Source organism: Pseudonaja textilis, chromosome 5, assembly GCF_049901715.1.
Source record: "Pseudonaja textilis isolate UNSWEBS1 chromosome 5, rPseTex1.2, whole genome shotgun sequence".
In the NCBI taxonomy this organism is placed as follows: domain Eukaryota; kingdom Metazoa; phylum Chordata; class Lepidosauria; order Squamata; family Elapidae; genus Pseudonaja; species Pseudonaja textilis.
In genome coordinates, this window is record NC_141994.1 from 23024484 (window position 1) to 23051344 (window position 26861).

Sequence of the window (26861 nt, forward strand, 5' to 3'; positions counted from 1 at the left end):
CATTTCATGACCCAACTAGGTAACATCATCAGGGTGTTCTGACCCAAACCTGGTTCCAAGAGAGCAAACACAAGACAAAGGCAGCGGCACAACCTTTTAAAGTTTCATCTATGAATTCTGTTTCTTCACAGATAAAAGGCTGCTTCCAACTAACTAACTCCGACAAGAAAGAGCCTTGCCAAGTTTTTGCAAGGCTGCCAAAAAGCAACAGATAAGAACAGTTTACAACACAAGAGTCTTCAAATACTAACTGTAATGTCCACAAGGCTGAGTTTCAAAACGTCTTTGCTTCCTGCAAAGAACGTCCGCTGCACAGCTGGCTTTTATCTTCTTGAAGAAGGGGCCATTACCTTGCAGCCTTACTCCCGAGTTGCCCGTGCTGTTGTAGCTGCTCTTTCCTGCGAGCAATGCTGCATGCACACGCACTTGGCAAAGGCTACTCGGGAACCTCTCCCTAATGGTCCTGGCCCTTCATCTGAATCCTCGCTCTCCTCAGCCGTCTGCACCTGCGGCCAGCTAACCACAACACAAGAGGTCTTAGGGAACCAATGAAATAACAGTTAACAGATTTGGAAGGGACCTTGGGGGTCTTCTAGGCCAGACTGGCACTGATGATGTTACCTAGTTGGGTAATGAAACATCTGCAAGAAAATAACCAAGCTCAGAGAGCACCAAGGACCCCACAGTCCTCCTCCTCGCAAACCCCTCTTCCTCCTAGAACTGTTGGATAATGAAAGGTCTGCAAGAAAACAACCTGTTGTGGCTGGCCAGCTGCCAGCACAGCTGGTGGCAGACTCAGATGATGTGGAGGTTGGGCAGGAACTTGGGACAGTTCTGAAGTCTGGGGAAGGCTATGATGGATGCTCTATATCGGACGCAGAGATAGAGCCAGGGCTGTCCAACATTTCCCAGCCAACGGAGAGGCAGCTGCCTTTGGAGGCTGACATGAGTGAGGAAAAAGAACAGCTGGGGCCTGCTCTGGACACGCATATGCGCAGAGCTGTTAGGAGAGGAGAACAACGGAGGACAAGGAGTCGCCTCGGGAAGGAAGGCACACATGGACACTGAATCCCCATCCCCCCGGCTGGAGAATAAATAGAAGGAAAGGGAAGAGGTTATCATAGGAGACAAGAGTGTCTTTCTGAAGATTTGGGTCGTCGTGTTTTGTGCCACAGAGACTGCTTGCCAGAACTTAATTTGCAGCCTTTTGGTTGGGAGCTCACAGCAATTATCGCAAGGAACTGATAAGGTCTGTTACTGCCGTTAACTCTTTGAAGGACTCTTGCCTGGACTTTTCGGTGGGTGAATGTCATTAATTTACAAGAGAGGTTTTTCGTGACATGGAGTGACATGGAGTTTCTTGTTTCTGCTAAGGCTGGGTCACAACACAACCAAGAACCCTACGGTCCTCCTCCTCCTCTCTGCAAACCCCTCTTCCTTCTAGAACTGATGATGTTACCTAGTTTGGGTAATGAAACATCTCCAAGAAAACAATCAAACTCAGAGAGTACCAAGGACCCCTCTGTGTAGAAGAAGCATCTTCACTTAAGAGTTTCTAAAACAGACCTCGATCGCACAATGTTACGGTAACAAAAATGCTTACTTTTTGGCAAGTCTCCCGTACTGGAAGCCGAAACCGTCCTGCTCCTGTCGTGGGATGGAGTGCTTTCTTCTCTTTCGGTTACCGTCGATTCTTCAGAAACCACTGAACCACAAGCGACAGAATCTAAAGCTCCGGGAAACACTGAAGCTGAAAATTCATCATATTGTGATTCTGGAATGTTATGACGTCCGTTCAGCAATTCGCCGTTAAATTGTTCGTAAGAGCTACCGTAACTGTACTCGCTTTTGGTGTTTGGCTCGTCGAGGTTATATTGCTCGGCGTTGGGGCATTCCTCCTCCTCTTCCTCTTCCTCCTCGATCTGTTCTTCCAGGGAGAAAAGACCATCGATAATGTGGCCGTTGGTTTTGGGAGATTCTATCCAAGCGGGATCAGCGGATTCTGAATTGGCTAATTCTTGCTCCAGGTCGTCATCTTTCTCGGTGTTTTCTTTTTCCGTGTCTTCTTTCTCATCTTGGTCTTCTGTTTCTCCTGAGAGACATACAAAAGACATGAGGTAAAATATCTTTTAAAATGCTGACTTTCAAGGTGGGGTTAAGCATACAGGTCGTTCTCGACTTGCAACCATGATTCAGCCCTGAATTTCGATTGCTGATCGAGAACAGCTGTTCGGTGTGTTTTGCCCCACTTGATGACTTTTCTTACCCCGGTTGTTAAGTGAACCGGCTTTCCTGCTGACTTTGCTCAGCAGACGGTTGAGAAAGGGGATCGCATGACCCCCAGGACATGGCAACCATCATAAATGTGAGTTGGTTGCCAAGCATCCGAATGTAAATAACATGACCACAAGGGTGTTGCAATGGTCGTAAGTGTGAAAAGCATAAGTCACTTTTTTCAGTGCCATTCTAACTTTGAATGGTCACTAAATGAACTGTTATAAGTCGAGGACTATCTGCATATGTAGTTTGTTCGTTCATTGGGAGGTGCTCTTTTTTTTTTTTTTTGAAGTGCAATTTTGATTTGTTTGAGACAGAGAGAAATGAATCTTCTCCAATCTTTTCCTAAGTAGTAGTTCTACCATTGAAAATTGTGACCGTCATAAATGTGAACCAGATGCCAAGCGTCTGAATTTGGATCCCGTGACCGCGGATATGCTCGTTGCTGTGAACAATGGCCATAAATCACTTTTTCTGTGCTAACTTCAAACGGTCACTAAATAAACGGCTGTAAGGTGAGAACTACCTGTGGACATACATACAGTCTCTGAGGCTTATGTCTAGGAGTTGGGCAGCCAAATAAATTGAATAAATGACACAAACTAACTTACCATCTTCATTCCCAGGTTCTTCGTCTGCCACTTCTTCTAATTCTACACTTTTTAGTTTAACTTCCGGATGGTACCCATCCTCTTGTTCGTTGGATGGTACAGTCGAGGTGACGTTTTCTTCCGTTTTTTTCCTTTCAGCTTCCCTTTCCAGTTCTTCGATTTCCTGCAAGCGCTTTTCTAGGAGCTCAGCCTGCCTCTTTTGCTTTTTTTTTAGTTTCTTCTTTTTATTTTTAGATATCTTTCCAATCTGATGAAAAAAAGAAAAACCACAGATTCGTTTTTGAATCGTGTGACACAATTAGCTTATTCAGTGTCCTGATCTGCCATTATAACATATGTTTAAGCGATGGGAAAACCCGCTTACTGTAGGAAATTGTTTGAATCCTAGAAATCTAATTTTTAGATACAAATGCTCTTATCTTGGTGGAATTTTTTTAAAAGACCACCTTAATATGCTACACCAGGGGTGTCAAACTTCATTGAGGGCCGCATCAGAGTTGTGTTTGACCTGGGGAGGGGCGAAGGGGGTCGTGGCTAGAAGGGGACATGGCCAACTTGACGCCACTCACGTTGAGGCCACCTGTGGCAGGACTGGGGGGGGCGGGGGGGGGAATCCATTGTTTCCAAGAGAGGAAAGCGAGACCAGGGAGAACATCAAACCCTTCTCCTCCAGAAGAGCCTTGCCATTTGCCGGTTCCTTCCTTCCTTCCTTCCTTCCTTCCTTCCTTTCTTCTTCCTCTTTCCTTCTGTTTCCTTCCTTGCTCTCTTCCCATCTTCCCATTTTTTTCTTTCTCTTCCCCTTTCTCCTTTCCTGTCCCCTCTTGCAGGCTCAAATGCAAAAGGGGAAACATTTCTCCTTTTGTTTTGCTTTTAGTTTGTTTTGCGAGCCCTCCACCAGTGAAAACAGAGCATTTTCTCTGGCAGAGGTACTGCAGGCTGGTCCTTCACTTTTTCTGGGACGGCCCCCACGGGCCAGATCTAAGCATCCTGCGGGACGCATCTGGCCTGAGGGACCTTGAATTTGACACCCCTGTGCTAACACGGTCATCTATCCACTATCAACCATCTTAAATCCACATTTTAAAAACTATTTTTCTAAATCATCTGCAAAAAAACCTGGCCCGATAAAAACCGCATTTAACTGAAAAGTAACCTGTCCATGGGAATTCCAGTTTGATGTAGCAGTTAAGGTGTTGGGCTAGAAATCAGGAGTTCTCGTCCCGCCTTAGCCATGAAAGAAAGATTTGGGTTGTTGTGGGGAACAAAGGAGGAGGAAGGTATACAGGTGGTCCTCGCCTTACAACCACAATTTGAGCCCAATGTCTTTAGTGCTAAGTGAAAGGTTGGTTAAGTGAATTTTGTCCTGTTTTAAAACCTTTCTTGTCACAGTTGTTAAGTGAATCACCACAGTTATGAAATGAGTAACCTGGTTATTAAGTGAATCTGGCTTCTCCGTTGACTTTGCTTGCCAGAAGGTCACAAAAGGGACCCCTGGGGACACTGCAACCGTCATAAATATGAGTCAGTTGCCAAGTGCCTGAATTTTGGTCATGTAACCACGGGGTTGCTGCAACGGTCATAAGTGTGAAAACAGTCGTAAGTCCCTTTTTTCAGGGCTATTATAACTTTGAACGGTCACTAAATGAACAATTGTAAATCAAGAGCTACCTGCATTGTGTGTGTTTGCTGGGTTATTTGTAAAAACAATAAAGGCAGGATACAAATAAAATTAATCAAATGACATGAAGGTATAAAAATAAAATAAAAATATAAACCAAATTAAAATAAAATAAATCTGCGGAAGGTATTTCCCCCCCCCCCCAATCCTAGAATGTTTGTGTTTTTTGAGACTTTTGGGTAGCTACATTCTATTAAAACATAATATGGAATCTTTCCTTTAAAATGTACCCATTTCCCAATCAAAGGTTAATTTTTTGGGGGGGGAATGAGCCAGCTGGAATGTACCAAAGTACATTTTCCAGCCATCAAAAGCAGGACGTAGGATGGCATTTCAAACTGGTTTTTTTTCGTGTTGAGAATACATTATGTTAAGAAATGAATCATGGATATCTTGGTATCAGAATGGCAACGAAGAACAGAATAGAAGCTGGAAGGGACCTTGGAGGTCTTCTAGTCCAGCCTCCTGCTCAAGCAGAAGAACCTATACCATTTCAGATAAATGACTGGTTGATTGCCCTCACTGTGAGGAAGTTTCTCCTTAATTCCAGGTTGCTGCTCTCCTTGATTAGTTTCCATCCATTGTTTCTTGTCCTGCCTTCTGGGGCTTTGGAAAATATTTTGACACCCACCCCCCCTTCTTTGTGGGAGCCCTTCAAATACTGGAAATCATTTCAAATTTCCCACTATAAATGCAGCTACTAACTTTATTTTGGTATTTAATTGACCCTGTCTAAAATGCTACCAGGTTTCATTCTTTTGTGATCATGGGTATACATTAGCAAATGTATAAAACTAAAGAAAAAGTGCTAAACTTCTCATTGAAGTCAACGTTGATGATTTGGGGGGGGGGGGGGCAGGGGGGGCGGAATGACACAGAGCACTGTTTATTTCTATGCAGAAATAACTCCAAGAAAGGCCACTGCTATAAAATTCCCGACACAGTCTTATTAAAAAAAAAGCATGCTAACTTAGCGAGATCCGTTCTTTTTTTTCACCAACGGTGGTTGCAATTTTCCCCTCCTTCACAAGCAATTTGTCATGAATTATGAAAATATGATCTTTGAAGAAAAATATGTTGCATAGCTATTTTTGGGTGAACAACATTTTGATGCTCAACTGCAGGCAGGAATGTAGTCTATGTCGTAATACCAGAAGAAGTTAGTTACAGGTAGTCCTTCGAGTTATGACCACAACTGAGCCCAAAATTTATGTTACTGAGACATTTGTTAAGTGAATTTTATAACCTTCCTTGCCGCAGTTTGTTAAGTGAATGAATGCGGTTGTTAAGTTAGGAACACCGTTGTTAAGTGAATCTGGCTTCTCCGTTGATTTTGCTTGTCAGAGGGTCACCAAAGGGGATCACGTGACCCCAAGACACTTGGACCATCGTAACTATGAATCAGATGACAAAACAGCTGAATTTTGATCATGTGACCCTTGGGGGAGGCCGGAAGTGTGAGAAACAGTCGTAAGTGCCTTTGTTCAGTTCACTTCGATTGGTCACTAAATGAATTGTGGTGAAGATTACCTGTATTATATACTATATAATTATATACTACCGTATTTCCCTGAAAATAAGATCCTGCCATATATATATATATAGCCACCAAAAAAAGGCACCAGGTCTTATTTTGGGGGGAAGTCATCCACTGACTAACCTCACACGCGCGCGTCAACCCTGGCTTCATGTTTGCTGTCAGAGGCCTTCAGAAAGTTCTTCTTCTGTGGCCGACAAGGCTTTCCTGAAGGCCTCTGCAGCCGATAACTGAGCTCTGGATCAATCCTGAGCTTAGTTATCAGCTACAGAGGCCTTCAGGAAAGCCTTGCTGGCTGAAGAAGAAATGGGCTGGCAAGGCAGGTGTCGGGGTGTGCGAGGCCTGGCTACAACTGTCCAAAGATAAGTAACAGAGCAGCTCCATCTCCCCCCATTACCACCCTAGCTTAATTTTTACCCGTCCACTCTGAAGTGGGCGAGATCTTAATTAGGGCTTATTTTGGGAGGTAAGGCTTATATTGGGTGCCCGTGTAAAAATCAAGCTAGGACTTACTTTCAGAGTAGGTCGTATTTCCGGCAAAACAAGGTATACATTACACATGCACTTCCAAGGGTATTGATTTAAGAGTCGACCAGTTGCTATGATGATGTAATGCTGGGAAATGAGTCAGCAAGGTTTTGGGGCTGATATCACTTTAAGAGCCTGAAATAAGAAGAGGCCCTATTGGGGCATATCTCTCTGTCCATGTGCGCTTCTGTGCTGTAATTGCTGATTGCTGTTTGTCTGACTAAAGTACTTGTATGTATATATTCTTTCTAGATAAAACCTCTGCTTAAATATAAACCGCTGTATTTGCTCCTGGATTTTCTCACATGGTCACACTGTGCACACTCTGACAGTTTGCCTCATATGAAAGATGGAATAAATCACTTTCTCCAAAATTGTCTCTGGTCCTGTCCCCACCTATCTTGGCACAGGAAACATATATAGGTAGTCTTCAATTTACAAGTTCATTTAGTGACCATTCAAAGTTACAATGGCACTGAGAAAAGTGACTTATGATTATTTTTCACACTTATGACCATTGCAGCATCCCCGTAGTCACATGATCAAAATTCAGATGCTTGGCAACTGACTCACATTTGTGGCGATTGCAGTGTCCCGGGGTTGTGTGATTCCCTTTTGCGACCTTCTGACAAGCAAAGTCAATGGGGAAGCCAGATTCATTTAGCAATGGTGCTCCTAACTTAACAACTGCAGTGATTCAATTAGCAAATGTGGAAAGAAATGTCATAAAATGAGGCAAAACTCAGTTCTCTCACTTAGCAACAGATATTCTGGGCTCAGATGAGGTCGTATGTTGAGGACTACCTGTACTTAGTAGTTTCATTTAATCTAAGTGGTATTAACATGTTTTAAAATCCAGTGGCAAATATAATGCATGATGAATATTATGCAAAAGACTCATTGTCAGGTAAGATCCATAAATGAAATTTCAAAGGTGTTATCTTTCAACCATCCAAACAAAAGAATGAAGATACCTAAATAACAACAATGTAACAATACTTACAGGCTTTTGTTGCGGGGCAGTACTCACTACAAAATAAAATAAGAGACAGCCAGAATCACATTTATGAATATTCAAGTATATATTTTTTAAAAATAGTAAACATAGGATATATGCCAGAGACAAATTCCTTGTGTACCCAAATACATTTGGTCAATAAAGAATTCTATTCTATTCTATTCTGTTCTATTCTGTTCTATTCTATTCTACTCTACTCTACTCTACTCTATACTACATTCCACTCCACTCTATTCTATTCCTTATTGTATTGTACTGTACTATATATACTGCATTCTACTCTATTCTTCATTCCAATATTCCAATTCTGTTCTGTTCTATTCTGTTCTGTTCTATTCTACTCTACTCTATTGTTATTCTATTCCATTCCATTCCATATATTCTATTCCTATCCATTCCATCTTTTCTTTTCTTTTCTTTTTTCTCTACTCTACTCTACTCTACTCTACTCTACTCTACTCTACTCTACTCCTTATTCTATTCTATTCTATTCTATTCTATTCTATTCTATTCTATTCTATTCTATTCTATTCTATTCTATTTCTCTTCTCTCCTACCCTACCCTATTCTATGAGGAGAAGGCATAGCTTGCTGGGGAATTCTGGGAATTGAAAGGAAAGCTTTGCCAGCTGCAGAAGAAATAGGCCGAGGTGTGTGAGGCCTGGCTGCAACTGACCGAAAGTAAGTAGTAGGGCAACTTCACGCCCTCTTTCCCCACCCTAGCTTAATTTTTACCTCTGTACTCTGGAGTGGATGGGATCTTAATTAGGGCTTATTTTTGGGGGTAGGGCTTATAGTGGGTGCACATGTAAAAATCAAGCTAGGACTTACTTTCGGAGTAGGTCCTATTTTCAGGAAAACAGGGTAGTTTTTCTGCTATTGTCATAAAAGAGCCATAAAAGGAAAATCTCAGATCAGATATGCAAGGGGTCCCCAATCCCTGGATTGCTACCCACTACAAGGCTGTGGCCTATTCACAACCGGGCCACGTGAGCAGCGGGTCCAAAGCACACGTGTGCGCAGCTCAACTCACCCGAATGGCAGGCTTACGCACGCAGCTCAATTTGTGCAAGTCAAGCTGTGCCCACATGCACGCCGGCCCACTGCTCACACGGCCCGGTTCTTCCCTGTCCCCTCCCACACCAGCCGGGCTGCCAAGACCTAGCTTAGATATACAGTATATATATAAATCTGGATCTCCTCCAATTGTAGATATATATTTTTTAAAGCCAGGGCGAGCTGGCATTAGCTACACGTTGTGTGTGTGTGTTTGTCCGGCTAGCTGGAAGATGAATGGTTGCCTGCCACATCTATTCATCTCCATCCCCTGCCTTTTATCCCCAGAACTAGGGTGGGACTTCGTTACTAGTGGTGACTCTCGTTCCAAGGACTAGCCCGTAGATTTCCACTGCTCTCCTCTCCTCTGCCTTCTGTGTATCCGCACATCAGGCACTGGATACAGCTGTTCCTCCTCTTCCTCAACAGTCACCTCCAGACCTGGGGGCTGTTGACTCACGTTCTGAGGGCTGATGGACGGCCCAGCCTCTGCCTCTCTCTACCTTGGCCAACTCCATTTCCCTCTATCCCCTCAGAGCTCTCAGGTTGCATTGATGCTAATCCTGACTCCCATGCCTCCTCCTCTGATTTGGCTGCTGGAGGGGGCCAGTGGCCAACAGACCACAACAAATACCTGTTCCTTTGGCTATTTGCAAAGCAACTGAAAATTTACACCTTCCAATTCAGCATATTTAAACGTACTGTTCCCAGTGAGTAAAATTCTATTACAGCTCCGCGTTGTCTCATTTGCGGAAAATAGGAATTTTGAATGCTGCTACCTGCTGAGCCAGAGGGAGGAGGCGCCCCTGCTTTCTGCCACTCGGTTGCTTCCGCCGCCATTCTCCGCACGTAGGTGTCATCTACACACATCAAGATGTTTTCTGGTTTGATATCCGTATGAATGATCTTACATTTGCTGTGAAGGTAATCTAAACCCTGCAATACCTGATTGCAAAATATTCAGACGGAGAATAATTGCATTACCATCAAAAACAAGGACGCTGGTCAGGATTCAACAGTTTATTCACAGACCTCCTGATGTTGCTTAACCTCACGAGTATGGCGCCATACATTTCTCTGGAAGTAACACTGTAAGGTAAACCTTGACTTATGACCGCAGTGGAGCAAACTTTCTGTTGCTAAGTGAGACATTTGTTAAACGGGGCCCTGTTTTTACAACTTTTCTTGCCATTTTTGTTAAGCGAATCCCGGGGAATTCTACCGGTTTGGACCGGTTCGCATGAACCGGATGTTAAAGCTACAGCTGGTTCGCCAAACTGATATTTCAAATGACTGAGTGCCCGCCCTGCTCCTCCCCTCCCAGGAGTCTCCACATGGCCCATTTTCATTGGAGGTAAGCGCAGGGTCCGCACAGAGGCTCTGGGAGGGAGAAAAATGGGCCTTCTGGAAGTCTGGAAATGGGCCTGTTTCCGGCTTCCGGAGGGCTTCCAGAGGCTGAGGGAGACTGTTTTTGCCCTCCCAGAGGATGCCTCTGGACCCTTGGGAGGGCAAAAATGGCCTTTCCCGGCTTCTGGAGGCCTATCAGAAGCCGGAAACGGGAAGTTCTGGTAGGCCCCGCCAGTCATGGCCACACCCACCCAGCAACCGGGCAGCAAACCGGTTGCTGGAATTTTTGACCCCTGAGCAAGTCCCTGCCGCTGCTAAGTTAGGAACATGGCTGTTAAGTGAATCCGGCTTCCCCATTGGCTTTGCTTGTCAGAAAGTTGCAAAAGGGGAACACATGACCCTGAGACACTGCAACCATCATAAATATGAGTCTGTTGCCAAACGTCTGAATTTTGATCACGTGACCACTGCGGATGTTGCAATGGTCATAAGTGTGAAAAAACTTTTTTTGCGAGAGTCTGAAGTTTAGTCACGTGACCATTGAAGGGGTTTAATGAGGGATCTTCAGGTCGTAAGTCACCAGTCATAAGTCAAGGATTACCTGCATTAAGTGGTATAGCACAATGTCATTTCATCTACCGCTACAGGTTGTAAAACACCGCTTTTGTGCAATTGGGAATGTTAATAACTAATTTTTTTAAAGTGGAACTCTTCCAATATTCTTCTTTCCAAGTGTTAACTTATCTCAGTATTTCATAGCTGTGTGCTTATGATGAATTTCTGGACGTTTCTCCTTAACATTACAAATAGTTGGAACGCTTTTCCCCAAAAATAAGACCGTGTCTTATATTAATTTTTGCTCCAAAAATGTGTTAGGCCTTATTTCCCAGTTAGGCCTTATTTTTAGGGAAAATATGATTCCAAATGTGTCTGTCTGGCTGACAATCTTAACTGGGGATTATTTTCTGGGTAGGGCTTATATTACAAGCATCCTTAAAAATCATGCTAGGGCTTATTTTCCAGTTGGGTCTTATTTTCAGGGAAACAGGGTACTACAAAAAAAGACTAAAATATCTAAAAATACAATCTCTCTAAATTCTGCTAGACAATGACATATTAATACCTGAATTAATGACATATGAATATGGGACTCTTACCTGCCGTATTATACTTTTCACACAATGGATTGGAAGGCCCTGATAGCTGGACTTAATTATCCATTTTAAAAGGTGATGTCCAAGTACTTCAAAAACCATACAGACATCTGTGTTTCAATTAAGGATAAATGGCAAGTGATTTTTATTGGTGCACAATTACAAAGCCATTACAAAGAATGCTACTGAAATCAAAAGATGGGCTGAACTCTTCTAGAATGTATTTTACATAAAGTAAGGACAGAACTGCACAATCCTAGACTAGACCCATCAAAATTAAACATGCTGACCATTTACGGCAGGGGTATAAAAGTCGATTTCATTGAAGGCCGTATCAGGGTTGCGTTTGACCTTGGAAGGAAAGAGGGGAGGGCATGGCCAGCTCAATGTCACTCATCAAGGCTCAGTTTTCGGCCATGACAGCCTTCTGCAACCCTCTGCTGGCAAAAACGGAGCTCGGGGAAGCTACATGAGGCCCACCTGGGTTCAATTTTTGACCACGATGCCCTCTTGCAGCCCTGTGCTAGAGAAAACAGAGCTCGGGGAGGCTGCGCACGGCCCGCCCAGGCTCTGTTGTCGCTGGCAGAGGCATCGTGGGCCGGTCCTTTGCTGTTTCCAGGATGGGCCGCGGGCCAGATCTAAGCACCTCAGGGCCCGGATCTGGCCCGCGGGCCTTGAGTTTGACACTCTTGATTTACGGGCTGATAAATATGAGCATGAGAACCAGATTGGTATAGTGGTTAAGGCATCACACTATAGAAACCAGGAGACTGTGCATTCTAGTCTCATCTTAGGCACACAGCCATCTGAGTGAGCCCAGGCCAATCACCCTCTCTCAGCCCTAGGAAGGAGGCAATGGCAAACCACTTTAGAAAAACCTTGCCAAGAAAACGGAAAGGACTTTTCCAGTCTCTCTGATAACTGAACAGTGGGAGAGGAAAAAAAGTATGAGCAGAGCCCATAAATTAATTTCATAAAAATTCTGTAATAAAAAGGAAAAAATAAAGATCATAGTGCATGCAAAACATCTCTATGAAAACATCTTAGGCAACAGCAAGAGGAATTTTCAGTCTAATATAAGTCAAAAGAACATAAATTGTTCCTGTAGCAACATCTTATAACTAATTAGAATTATAATGTAACATGGTAGATCCGTTATAGAATCAGCTCGTGCTTTATTTAGCGACAATGTATCTTTTGTTTGACTATCAAAGCAGACACTATGAAAATAGACACATTCCCACTGCTATAAAAATAGACAAACGTGTAAAAATAAATATTATATTGTATAAATTAAACACTGTAAAATAAATGTATATCGTAATTGATAGCTGTATATGCAGTGCTTAAGGACATTTTGTTTAGAACAATTTAGAACAGTGGTGTCAAACTCGATTTCATTGAGGGCCACATCAGGATTGTATCTGACCTCAAGGGGGGGGGGGCGGCAAGTGGCCGGGGTGGATGTGGCCAGCTCGACGTCACTCATCGAGGCTCCGTTTTTGGCCGCAATGGCCTCCTGCAGCCCTCTGCCAATGAAAACAGAGCTTGGGAAGGCTGAAGTTTTCACCAGCAGAGGGCTGCAGGAGGCCGTCGTGGCCGAAAACGAAGCCCGGATGGGCCATGCACAGCCTATAGGAGCTCCATTTTCACTGGTAGAGGCATTGTAGGCCAGTCATTCACTGTTTCCAGGGTGGGCCCCCATGAGCTAGATCTAAGCACCCCACGAGGCTGATCCAGCCCACAGGCCTTGAGTTTGACAAGCCCTGGTTTAGAACATGGAAACTTATGTGGTCAGTATTTTAAGAAAATATTGTAAGATAAGTCCCGTATAAGCCTTAACCTGAATTTTAAAATCTTATCTCCAAAAATACCAAAAACATTCAAATTATTACAAAAGTTATTTGTCACAACACATATTTTGAAAAGCATAATTCATTTTTAAAGAACTGACCCACTAACAATAGTTCAATATTCTGAAGAGGATGAACCGTTTTTAATGAGCTTAAAATGAAAAATAGATAGAAAAGATACGTATGCCATTCATGCCGGAAATTTTAAAGTCATCAATTAATTGGACCACCATGTCTTTATTTGGATCGCTAGGATCACTTTCACGAACCTAAAAATGAAGACAAAAAAAAAAAAATCAAGTACTTTTTTGAATTAAGTGCTCCAACATTATATTTTAAAAGTACCAACATTTATTTTAAAGACAACGCAGGTTTGAAAAGGCCTTGTAGCTTTAAAACTGTGTCCCTTATTTCTAAATGAGTTGTAAAATTACCTGTATCTGAAGAAACAAAATTCACTGCTAGAAAGAATGGGAAGTTGTTGTGATACTTACACATTTCAGCAATTTTATTTCATCCAAGGCTGTCTCCGTATAATGCTGAGCACTTTTTACAACTTTCATGGCGACAAACCGTTTCCCCCTTTAAAATAAATAGTTCAAAAGAAAAAGTATCAATGCTATATACCAGTGGTGGCTAACCTTTTGGGGCTCTTGTGCCCAAAATTGCGCACTTGCATGCCAGCACCCAGAATGCAATGCGTGCCCTCCCTCCCCACGCCCCCTGCGCATGTGCGCACAGTCCCCACCCCACCCCCTTACCTGCACTGCACCTCACAGCTGATTTTTTGGCTGGTTTAAAGCCTTTATTGGCCTCCCAGAGGCTTGGAAAAAACATTTGCAAGGCTTTTCAGGAGGAATTATAGGCCCGTTTCATCACTTCCTGTATGACAGGAAGTGATGAAACTTCGTCCAAGCTTTCAGACCCGTGCTGGGAGCCCATCCTTAAGGAACTTCTCTTTCCTGGAATGTGAGAACTTCACTCTAGATTCCATTAGGGAGAAGTTCCCTGAAGATAGACTCTAGCATAAGTCCAAAAGCTCAGAAGACCAAAAAAAAATTTAAAAAAATCATTCAATCAACATTCATTTAATAATATACCGATCATTTCTTAGGGAAAGAGATTTCAATATATTGTATGTTTGATTAGGCAGCATTAATAAACATACAAATTGCTATGTTAAGCAGATTGCAAAGAACACATTACACATACAATGCAGCATGTGTGTGAGTGTGTGTGTGTGTGTGTGTGTGTGTGTATGGTAGTAGTGTGTGTGTTAAGCTATACTGTCTATCTATCCACCATCCATCCATCTACACCTGTCTGTCTGTCTGTCCATCCATCAATTCATCTGATAAAAATAAGATGCAAAGAGAAAAAACATATCTTACTGCATGTCCCAGCATAGCCAGACGGTAGAGAAGTGACCCCATCCTAATTTTCTGATAACGTGATATCGACCATTGAAAAGATCTCCAATTTTCACTGGATGGTAGCCACCTTTCCAAAAAAAAAAAAAACCATACCAAAGGATATAATTAAGGATGTAATTTCACTTATAGTGTTTTACTTACGTATGCAGGAAAGGATCTTAATATAGCCAGCTACCTGCAGAAGTGCAACTGGAAACGTGTGCATTTATTTAGACCATCACTGAATATAATGGAACAATTCTGAGAAAAGATGCCTAAGATGGCTTTGTTGGATTTAATTCAATGTTCCAAAAATATCCTGGGACAAACCTTAAAGGTTTAATTGTATTCTGAAGTCATTGTATCACAATTGCAAAGAAGACAGTAGTTTAGTGAATGGAAATATTTCATCCCTCAATCCCTTCCTCCTTCCCCACCCACCCCTCCCTCAATCCCTCCCTCTCTCCATCAATCCATCCACTCGTCTCTCAATCCCTCCCTCTCTCCATCCATCCATCCACCCATCTCTCAATCTGTCCTTCTCTCCATCCATCCATCCATCCGTCTCTCAATCCCTCCCTCTCTCCATCCATCCATCCACCCATCTCTCAATCCATCCTTCTCTCCATCCATCCATCTCTCAATCCCTCCCTCTCTCCATCAATCCATCCACTCGTCTCTCAATCCCTCCCTCTCTCCATCCATCCATCCACCCATCTCTCAATCTGTCCTTCTCTCCATCCATCCATCCATCCATCCATCCATCCGTCTCTCAATCCCTCCCTCTCTCCATCCATCCATCCACCCATCTCTCAATCCCTCCCTCTCTCCATCAATCCATCCACCCATCTCTCAATCCATCCTTCTCTCCATCCATCCATCTCTCAATCCCTCCCTCTCTCTGTCCATCCATCCATCTGTCTCTGAATCCCTCCCTCTCTCCATTCATCCATCCATCCATTTCTGAATCCCTCCTTCTCTCCATTCATTCATCCATCCATCCAATATATAAAGCTGCCAATTTGTCCAAGAAAATTTGGGTAGTGAACCCAATAAAAATAAGACGTTTTACTGGCCAACAAAAACCAGATAAAACCACTGAAGTTCAGTAAAACGTAAACCCAACAATCACATGCATACAGATCTCAGCTCTCAAAAGTCACACATTTCCAACTGGTCTGTGTTCATCTCAATGGAAAATTCCCTGCTTCCCTTCCTTCTACCAAGACTTTATCAATACAAACTTTTTAATGCCAGTATTAAATTCTTGATTTAATAGACCTTACTATAGTGAGCTGGATGAAACAGAAAAAAAATTGCTTAGATAAAATATCCTTTTGGTATTTTTATGGATCCACAAAATACATAAAACACTCCTATGTTACATTATGTTCCCATTTTAAACAGGTGCAAAATCTGATTTACCATTTCACAATATGTAAATAATATTTACAAACTCTCGTTCACATTTAACAGACATTCAGTGTTAACAGAATCCCAACCACCATATTATTTGATTAAAAGGAGAGCTCGTTTTATTAGATATATCAGGATTTCTCCAACAAAGGCTGTTATATCATTTTAGATCAACATACATTTTTTGGTTATGGTTTACCTTACTCTATACATTCATTCTTGTTTATAAACTACAGATTATTGTTTGACGTGTGAGTACAACAACTGCAATTTATTTTGCAAACCACGGGGACAGTAGGCACGTTGGTGCACTTATGCAGACCTCTTAGGAAAGGGGTGAGGTCAATAGTAGAAAGTCTAAAGTTAAAGTTTTGGGGGTTTGGAGAAGAAACCACAGTCAGGCAGAGTATTCCAGACATTGACCAGACATTGCTGAAGTCGTATTTTCTGCAGTCAAGTTTGGTGCAATTAACCTTGAGTTTGTATCTATTGTTTGCTCTTGTATTGTTATGGTTGAAGCTGAAGTATTCATTGACAGGTAGGACATTGCAATGTATGATTTTATATACTAAGATCGGACTGAAGGCGGCGTAGTTCTAGGTTTTCTAGGTCTAGAATTTCAAGTCTGGTGGCATAAGGTATTCATTCTGCAACAAATAGAGGAGTGGAGAACTCTTCTTGTGAAATATTTCTGGACTTTCTCAACTGTGTTAATATCAGATACGTAATGTGGGTTCCAGACTGATGAGCTGTATTTGAGTATTGGTCTAGCAAATGTTCTGTATGCTCTAGTTAGTAGTGTAATATTACCAGAGAAAAAGCTACGTAAGATTAGGTTAACAACCCTTAATGCCTTTTTGGCTATGTAATTACAGTGGGCTCTAGCACTTAGATCATTAGAGATGAGTTCTCCAAGATCCTTGACAGAGTTTGGATCATCAACAAGGTCTTGACTATTCAGCCTGTATTTTATTTTCTGATATTTTTTTGCCAATATGTAAGACAGAGCATTTATTTGTTGAGTTTTGAAGTTGACATTTGTTTGACCATTCTGATACATAGATGAGGTCTTTTTGAAGGGTAGCAGTATTGTCTGTGGTGTTGAACAGCTTTACATCATCAGTGAAGAGAACACAGTTGCTCTTAATATGATCACAGAGGTTATTTATGTAGAGTATGAAGAGAGTTGGTCCTAGAACACTGCCTTGAGGGACACCACTGTTGACAGGTACAGAATTTGATAGACACTCCCAATTTTGACCATTTATTGTCTGTTTGACAGGAATGCTTCTATCCAGTTATGTAAGTGTTCAGAGATACCATAAGATTTTAGTTTTAGGAGTAGTTTGTCGTGTACCACTGAATCAAAGGCTTTACAGAATTCTATGTAGATTGTGTCTATTGCTTTCCCCTGATCGAGTTGTGTAGTCCATATATTTTTGCAGTGTAAGAGTTGCAGATTGCAGGATAGTTTTTTTCTGAAACCAAATTGTTTATTAGAGAGTAGGTTGTTTGTCTCTAAGTGGAGGATAATGGATTGGTTAATAATTGATTCCATGACTTTACAGGTGACGCAGCACCTGTCTGTCATTTTCAACTAGGCTGGGGTCTCCCTTTTTGAAGATGGGGATGACTGTGGCTTGTGACCATAGTTTTGGCAGGCAGCTGGTCCTTTAAGATTTTTCAAAGATTATGCTTAGAGGTTCGGCTATGGCAGTGGATAGCTTATTTAAGAAGTAGGCACATATTCCGTCCGGTCCAATAGATAGAGATGGTTTTAGATTGCATAGTGCTTTTTCAACATTGTCTACTGTAAAATCGATATGTATTAGATCATTGTAGTTGTCTGTGGTTTGACTAGGAAATACTGGCCATGATCCATTGCTGTTTACAAATACTGAGCCAAAGAATGTGTTAAAGAGGTTGGCTTTGATAGTGTCATTGTTGCAGTCTTTACCATTAGGTCCTTTCAGGGGTGGGATGGACCTCGAGTCTTTTAGTTTGCTGTTTACAAAATTGTAGAAAGTGCGGGTGGAATTGGTGCATAGAAGGTTTTCCTCTTGTTTAATGTGATAATTGGTGCATTCAGCCTTTAAAAAAGTATAAAAGTATACTTTATAAAAGTATACTTTATAATAGTTAGTTTATTATCATTGCACCTCGTACACCAAAATTAAATACCATCTTCAGTGTACCTTATAACTATAAAAATAAAACACAAACACACCTCCTTCTCATCCTATACATTGAATTGAAAACCCTGATATTGCATTAATATGGCACTCTACAGTAGAATTCAACAGAGCTACTGCCCTGGGATAGAAGCTGTTTTTCAGCCTATTTGTCCTTGTTTTTATTATCCCGTACTGTCTGCCAGATGGTAATAGTTAAAAAAAATGGTGCCCAGGATGAGATGGATCTTTGAGAATGTTTTGAACTTTCTTAAGACAGCAGGAGCTCTAAAGCTCTTCCAAAGAGGGGAGAGGGCAACCAATGATCCTCTGAGCAATGACGTTAACCCTCTGGAGTGCTTTCCTATCTGCCCCTGTGCAACTGGCAAACCATACGGAGGTGCAGTAAGTTAAGATACTCTCTATGGTGCAGCAGTAGAAGGTCACCAGCAGTTTCTCATTCAGTTGTTGTTTTCTGAGAAGTCTTAGATCGTATAATCTCTGCTGGGTCCTTTTGACCAGTGGAAAAGTATAAAGGAAAAGAGTCATTAAAATCTGAAAAACACCTACATGATTATGCAAACAGCTACTAATAAGTTTTTCAAAGCTTTCAACTTTTCAATGTGTCTTCAAAACTTTCTTATTGCTAAACAACCTGCATTTCAAAGTTAGGGGATTATCTAGTATTTAATTTTTCTGTTTTTTTTTTCAGGGAAGCTTCACTAGTGACATAAACTGTCAATTCATCTTACAATACAGACTATCAGATAAGCCTCATGGGAGACCACGAAAGGAAGTGTCCAAAATTTATCTGGGTAGAGCAGTTTCAATCTGTCTGTCAAAGAGGATTAATATATGCGGGGAAAAATATGAAGACCAATAACTGCACAAAAACTGCACCCACTAATATTTAACCTTTCTTTATATTTGTATAAAATGTTGATGCACCCTGTTCTTACATAATGTCAACTGAGCAGCGATTAAAACATAAAACCAGCCAACATTATTTTAACGAGTCTATATTCTGAATAGCAAAACAAAAAAGAAAAAAGTTAAGAAATGATGAACGTGGGGCACTCGGTATAAATTCTATCACTCTTTCTTAAAAGAGCTGTTCTGTAAAGGAGGGCCACAGAGTGAAGAATGAAATATTTCACATAATGACTGACTGGTTTTGAAAGGGAAGAAGCAGAGACGCAGAGCTGGTTCTTTTTCAAAGCATCTCCTGAATGTGCTGTTATTTTAAGCTGGCAAATGAGAGAAATTCTTGCCTTTGTTAACTCTGATGAATAGGAGACATCTCCAGAGTAAAAAACAAGAGCTAAAGAAAAAGCAAAAATCTAGGCCATCAAGTACACACACACACACACACACACACACCACACACGTCTAGTTGTACCTGTGGCCCACAAACTCTAAAGGAGTTTCCAACCATTCTGATACAGTTGGCACATCTGGACTGCTGTTTGATTATTTATTTACCAATAAAGGAGACTATTTGTAGGGGCCCTTGGTGCTCTCTGAACTTGGTGGTTTTTTTGCAGACGTTTCGTTAACCAAACTAGCTAACATCATCAGTGCCATCCCAAAGGTGCTTTTTTGTTTTCAGGAGGCAAATAGACTTTTTTTTTCCTTTTGAAGACGTTTCGCTTCTCATCCAAGAAGCTTCTTCAGCTCTGACAGAGTGGTGAGGAATGGAAGGATCTATCCCACCATCCTGTCAGAGCTGAAGAAGCTTCTTGAATGAGAAGGGAAACGTCTTCAAAAGTAAAAAACAAGAAAGTCTACTTGCCTCCTGAAAAAAAAAAAGCACCTTTGGGACAATCATGACTAAGAATTTCTACAGATCATCAGTGATAGTAAGAAATGCGGTTTGTTTTCAATTTATATTCTAATAGCTTTTCTAGTTTGGTAATGAAACATCAGCAAGAAAGCCCACAAGCGCAGAGAGCACCGAAGATCGATCCTTCCTTCCTTCCTTCCTTCCTTCCTTCCTTCCTTCCATCCATCCTTCTTCCCTCCCTTCCTTCCTTCTTTCCCCCCTCTCTTCGCCATCGTGGTACAGTGCTTACAATGCAGTACTGCAGGCTAATTCTGCCGACTGTCAACAGTTCAATTCTCACTGGCTCAAGGCTGACTCAGACTTCCATCCTTCCAAGGTCGGCAAAATGAAGACACAGATTGTTGGGGACAATACGCTGACTCTGTAAACCGCTTAAAGAAGGCTGTGAAGCACTGTGAAGCGGTGTATATAAGTCTAAGTGTGCTATTGCTAAGTGCCATTCATTCATTCAATCAATCAATCAATCAAATTTCACTCACAGAATGACTCTGGGCTGAACACGGTTAAAAACAGTGCTTCCTCTTTCTCCATTTATTTTAGAAAGCAAGAGAAAGCAGGGATTAAGGATTGTTTGCAGAGTTTCTTCAAACTGTCCTTCACTAGGATTAATCAAATGAGAGTTCATAGAATTGCTTTTTTTTAAATACTCATCGTACCCCTATTAAAAATCATTCAATGAATCCGTGTCACTAAGGAGCTGAAAGCCTGTAACCCAAAACTGGAATCAGACACTACACACCCATGAACACAAGAATGCTATTGTTGAGAAATAATTCAAGTATGTACAGTGGTACATCAGAACTCAAGAGTCCATTGATTCCAAGAAGCATGATGAGTACCAAAAATAAATTTTCCCCAGAAGGAATAATGTAGTGAGATACAGACAACTTCTAGGTTGTGCGTTGAGTACCGAACAAACGAGGAGTAGTGGGACAAAATTTTTGCATCAAAATGCACTGAGTACCAAATTCAGTGGGTTTCAAAGCAGTTGAATACCGAGGTACCATTATATAAGAAGACTATATGCTCTCTCAACCATAATGCCAAAACATGGGAATGGGTTAGGGTGCTGAATTTCAACCGTTCATGCTTCCTTTTCTGCCTTTCAATCCCTTATGTTAAAGAGATTGTTGGTTTCGGTGCCAAGACACACAATAAAGCACCATTATGTCATCTAGGCAAGAAAAGGGGATAAGGCGGCGCATAAACTAAAGTTAGGATGACTTTAAAGTAATTCTTGCCTCAGTGGCCCATCAGATAATTTTCAAGGAGTTTCCTGATCGTAGAATAAGAAAATTATCCTAGTATTCAGAAGTTTACAAGAGAAAGGAAGGATAGAAAATGTCAGGTTTCCAAGTGATGAAATCCATTTAAAAAGAATAAAACAAAGTCCATCTTCCAAGACAATTTCTTTTATTTAGGAAAACATCAAATTGGCAAAGTGCGTGGTGATTCCGGATCTGATACAACCCGGAATTACCCCACAATATTAAAAGTTAGAAACAACCCCCAATAGAAGTAATTCAATTCTCCAATAGAAGTAATTCAATGTTGCTTGATGTCGTAAATCTCCACCTCAAGGGGCCTAAGCATGGACAGCTCGTTTTCCCATGGGAAGAAGAATCACCTAGCCAAAACAACTCTCTCTCTCACTCCATTCCTCCCCACTTAGGAATGTGGCAAGCCCAAAACCCTTCCCCCCATGACTGCCACAGAGAAAGCAAGAAAAAAAAAATACTATATATACTAAGCCTAACTAAAATGGCTACACATGTCAATTTCGGGTTTGACGGGAAAGTTACATAAGAAGGAAATGACTTCAATATAAAATTGGTGGTTCGTCAGAATTCTGCTAACCTTTCTAATTTAATTTTGGAAATGCTATCACGGGTCTCCAAGGAATATATAAAATAATTCAGATACTCCAGTTACTAGAGATCAGCAAATAGTAGGTTCTTTTGTAGGAGCGTTTTTACTGTATACCATTCAGTCATAGAATGGACAGCTTGATGAATTTAATAAAATAAGCAAGTATATTTTAAAAGTATAATGATAACTTAGGCTACAGAAAGTAATTAACAAGTGGAATACCCTAAGTACAGATAATCCCTGACTTACAACTTTTCATTTAATGATCATTCAAAGAGACTTATTCACACTTACAACCACTGAGGCTTCCCTACAGTCACGTGATCCAAAATACAGGCACTTGGCGACTGATTCATATTCAAGGCAGTTGTAATGTCCTGGGATCACATGATCCATGTTTGCGACTTTCTGACAAGCAGAATCCATGGGGAAGCCAGATTCATTTAACAATCATGTTACTAACCTAACAACTGCAGTCATTCACTTAACAACTATAGCAAGAAAGGTTTTAAATGGGGCAAAATTCACTCCACAAATGTCTCACTTACCAACAGAAATTTTGGGCTCAATTGTGGTTGTAAGTCGAGGACTACCTATAAACAACTATAATCAACAACAATATTCTATTCTTTCTCCTTAGTGGCCCAACAACCTCAAACTATTGAGAATTTGGAAGAAAGAGATTAAACTGATAACAGAAAATACTTCAGCCACTGTCGACAGACTGACAATTTTTAAAAAAATTATGTTAAATAATAATTCATTAAATAACTTAATAAGGTTCTTGCATGCATTTTCCACAATCCAGAATTAAAGGAGAAAGTATTACTAGTAATGGAAGCTCTTTTTATTTAATTAATAACAAGGCTTAAAAAAATAGGGATTGGAAAGAACTTCTGGATTTTTAGTTTCGAATGATGGAAGTTGTCCCAGAGGTGCTTTCCCGAAAAGCAACAAATCAAGACTTTCTTGGGTTTTGCATTCCTTGAATGTTTTGCTTCTCATCCAAGAAGCTTCATAGTGGTTTTCAAGGGGAAAAAAACCCCAAAATTACAGATATTTCAAGTATAGATGGGATCTGTTGTGGCTTGTCGGCCGCCAGCCCCTCCAGCAGCCGAATCAGAGGAGGAGGAAGTGTGGGAGTCAGGATCAGCATCAGGGCAACCTGGGAGCTCCAAGGGGGAAGAAGGAATAGAGCTGGCAGAGAGAGACAGAGGCGGAGCCTGGGCTGTCCGTCAACCCTCAGATGGAGAGTCAATAGCCCCCAGGCCTGGAGGTGGCTGATGAGGAAGAGGAGGAACAGCTGGGTCCAGTGCCTGACACACAAAGGCAGAGGAGAGGAGTGGAAATCTATGGGCCGGTCCTTGGGACAGAAGAGCCACGTCTGGAGGTGGCTGATGAGGAAGAACAGCTGGGTCCAGTGCCTGCTGTGTGGATGCACAGAAGGCAGAGGAGAGGAGAGCAGTGGAAATCTATGGGACGGTCCTTGGGACGGAATAGCCACAGCTGCTAGCGAAACCCCACCCTAGCCCTGGGGATAAATAGCAGGGGGTGGAGATGGATAGATGTGGCACACAACTATTCATCTCCCTGCCAGACAGACTTGTTTCCCTGTGGTGAGAGAGAGACTTTTTGCTGAGGCTGCTGAGGCTCCTGATAAAGGAATCTTTGAGCTCATGTCGTGTTTGGGGAGCTGGATCAGAATAGGATCGCTGTCCTGATTTGGGATAACCATGACCTGGATGACTGAGACTCTCCACAGACATTCAAGCATCCAAAATTCACCTCTTTCTTTGCACCAACTAACCTTTGCAATAATCTGCAGGATCTTCTTGCTCTTCATCATCAGAGCCCAGAATTTCTTCCTCTGGTTCTGGCTGTGTCGGTTCCGGCAATGGTGGAGGAGAAGGAGGAGGAGGAGGAGGAGGAGGCGGTGCAGAGGGAACTTTTTGTTGAGGCTCTGGCCTACAAAGGAAATAATATGTAGAGATATGTACATATTCAGAAAGTAAAATGCTTGAACAAATTTCCAGGAGCTTTCTCTTTTCTTAGCTTCTCATTCAAACATTCTTTATGAAAGAGGATAATTGATTCGGCGTGGGCTGCAGAAATGAATCTGAAAATGTTATGGAACACGGCAAGAATGGGAAAAAAAGAAAAACAGCAGCAGGTTGGTATGTAGGATTTAAAGCACACGCATAAAATCAGATTAAAAGATAAGAGGAAAACCACTACCTCTGTTCCTGATCTGGCCAGTACAAAGTACCATCTTTTGAATAAAATGGTACTTAGGGATCCAATCTGAGTCGGTCAACGGGAACAGAGGTTTTGTCTTTCGAGCTTTCGGACTTGTTCTGGAGCCCACCCTCGGGGAACTTCTCTCCCACCAGAAGTGTGTGCTGTTCTGTGTGCAGTATATCAGGAAGGGATGCAGTGGCTCAGTGGCTAAGAGGCTGAGCTTGTTGATCAGAAAGGTCGGCCGTTCAGCAGTTCGAATCCCTAGTGCTGCATAACGGAGTGAGCTCCCGTAACTTGCCCCAGCTTCTGCCAACCCAGCAGTTCGAAAGCATGTATAAAAATGCAAGTAGAAAAATAGGGACCACCTTTGGTGGGAAGGTAACAGCGTTCTGTGTGCCTTCGGCATTTAGTCATGCCGGCCACATGACCACGGAGACGACTTCGGACAGCACCATCCCCTAGAGCCAGAAACAACTAGCACATATGTGCAAGGGGAACCTTTACCTATGTCAGCTTTGGAAGCCATATTTTTATTTAGACGCTTCCCCACTGTCACATTTTAGTGCCTGGGAATTTGGGAGGGAGGATATCATAGAGTGAGAAAGTTTAGACATAACAACATTCTTCTTCTGAGTCAAGGACAAGTTGTCCTGTACCTGTCAAGGAGCGGTTGGAGGAATGTTTCTTGTTGGGATGGCCCCTTATTGGACCATGGGATGGACTGATGGGTGCAGGGGATGGGGTTTTGAGCTTCAATTATGGAGGGAAAACCCAGAACTCTCAGATTTGGATTTATCCAGATGTGCCAATATGACTACTCTAATAAAATGGAGTTTTGAGAAATGCCTATCTCGGAGTGCATTGGTTTGGAGTTTGTTAATTGGAACACTGACATGGTATTTATAGTTGTGTTTGTCTTTTTAGATGTTGATTTCGGGGGCTTTGACGTTATTGGCTTGTGCTGCCTGTTTCCTAGGCTTCAATTCACTTCCCTGGCTGTTTTTGTGCCTGCTCGTCCAACAATCTTAATAGCTCTAACATTGAATCTAGCACACACTCTTCTCTAAAGTTCTTTGAGGATATGGGCTCCAGCAGACAAAACCTCTGGTCTCGGTGACCGACCCAGATTCGATCGTGCAACATTATCCTGGGACACAAATATTCATAACGTGGTACTTCTTTCAAGATGTGAAACTTTTTTAACTTTGCTGACAGCAGCAAAGCGATCACAACTTCTGTTACAAGTAATCCTCAGCTTACAAGCACAACTGAGACCAGAATCACTGCAGTTGTTGAACAAATCGTGCAGTCTTTAAGTGAAACTGGCTTCCCCGTTGACTTTGCTTATCAGGTGGTCACAGAATGTGATTACATGACCCCAAGACACTGCAACCTTCATAAATGTGAGTCAGTTGTAAATCACATGACCACGGGAAAGCTACAACGGTTGTTAGCATGAAAAATGGTCCTAAGTCACTTTTTGTCCCAATAATCTATATATATACCAAAGCAAAATACCACTCACGCATCATCACAAAATCTCCAGAACCGTAAAGCCTACAAACTTGAAATTTGGCCTGTATGTTCCAAATTGGCTTCTAGGTGCTCACTAAGAAAGGATTTTTGGAAATGACCATCAGAGCTTTAGTATTTCCTATATTATTATTATTAACACGCTCTGATGCTAAGGAGTTCTACTCCCCCTCCCCATCTGTTCCAAATGCAAAACACAAACAGAGGAGGTTTTGGTTTCACAGCACCAAGCAGCTTTACTGCAGAACACTTGAGCTAAGGCAGGCCCAGGCTCCTTGCTGTCTCCTTCTTGCTCACAGTTTCAGTTTCCAAACAGCCCTCAACTCTCTCACACATTGAAAGGACGCTGGTCAGATGAATACCGATGGATGCTGTTAGGCAGAGGCAGAATTCCCGCCCCCTTTATTTTCCTCCCCCCAAAACTAAGCCTGATCACATAGTTTCCTAGCGAAGCATGGGTATCGAGCTAGTGGTTGCATCAAGTTCCTATTTTCTCATTCTCCATTAGCATCCTGCTCGAGTATGAAAAGGGCTTATACAACAGAAACTATAAGTAACAATATCAATCTATGAAAAAGCAGAATCTGAAGGCTAAAGCAGACCAGCAAAGAAGAGAACACAGCCTTAGGATAAGCAAGCAAGTCATCGGGGAAGGCCATTCACAAAACCTTGTCATCTATGAATTATTAAATGAAAAACCTGCTCCGTGCATTTTAGCAGCAAACTGGTTATAAAATCTCGCAACTCCAGTGACCTAGCATATAGTTCAAATAGGCATAGTTTTTAATTGTTTGGCTTAATCTACAGGGAGTCCTTCCAAGAGTTCGTCTAGCGACCGTTCCGAGTTACAATGGCGCTGAGAAAAAGTGACTTGAGGACCATTTTTCCACACTTACGACTGATGCAGCATCCCCACGTCAATGGTGAGATTCAATTTTTTTATTACTGGTTCTGTGGACGTGGCTTGGCGGGTGTGACTTGGCTTGGTGGGCATGGCTTCGCTTGGTGGGCGTGGCAGGGGAAGAATATTGCAAAATCTCCATTCTTTCCCCACCCCACTAACCTGCTTTCCAGCTCCGTTCTCCTCTGCAGGGCAACCAAAGAAGACCCAGCCGATCAGCTGGGACTTGCTGGGAGGCAGAGAAAAGATGGGACGGAGCCAGTCAGAGGTGGGATTTGCCGGTTCTCCAAACTACTCAACATTTCCGCTACATTTCCTCTCCAGAACTGGTCAGAACCTGCTAAAGACCACCTCTGCCCCACGGTCATGAGATCAAAACTCAGGCACTTAGCAATTGACTCATAATTACAATGGTTTGC

At 42.1% G+C, this 26861-nt stretch overlaps 1 protein-coding gene across 8 annotated transcripts in view; it reads right to left on the minus strand.

The window, feature by feature from the left end:
- Nucleotides 1–26861, minus strand: part of SRPK2 (SRSF protein kinase 2) — a 120831-nt gene that overhangs the window by 31595 nt on the left and 62375 nt on the right. For all 8 annotated transcript variants that reach the window (XM_026701563.2, XM_026701573.2, XM_026701545.2 and 5 more), the window contains 9 exons: nt 23578–23735; nt 14451–14559; nt 13554–13641; nt 13241–13328; nt 11210–11316; nt 9485–9650; nt 7635–7660; nt 2889–3135; nt 1604–2092 (listed from right to left, as the gene is read on the minus strand). In XM_026701563.2, the coding sequence (XP_026557348.1) occupies nt 1604–2092; nt 2889–3135; nt 7635–7660; nt 9485–9650; nt 11210–11316; nt 13241–13328; nt 13554–13641; nt 14451–14559; nt 23578–23735 (1478 nt within the window). The remainder of the gene's footprint in view (nt 1–1603; nt 2093–2888; nt 3136–7634; nt 7661–9484; nt 9651–11209; nt 11317–13240; nt 13329–13553; nt 13642–14450; nt 14560–23577; nt 23736–26861) is intronic.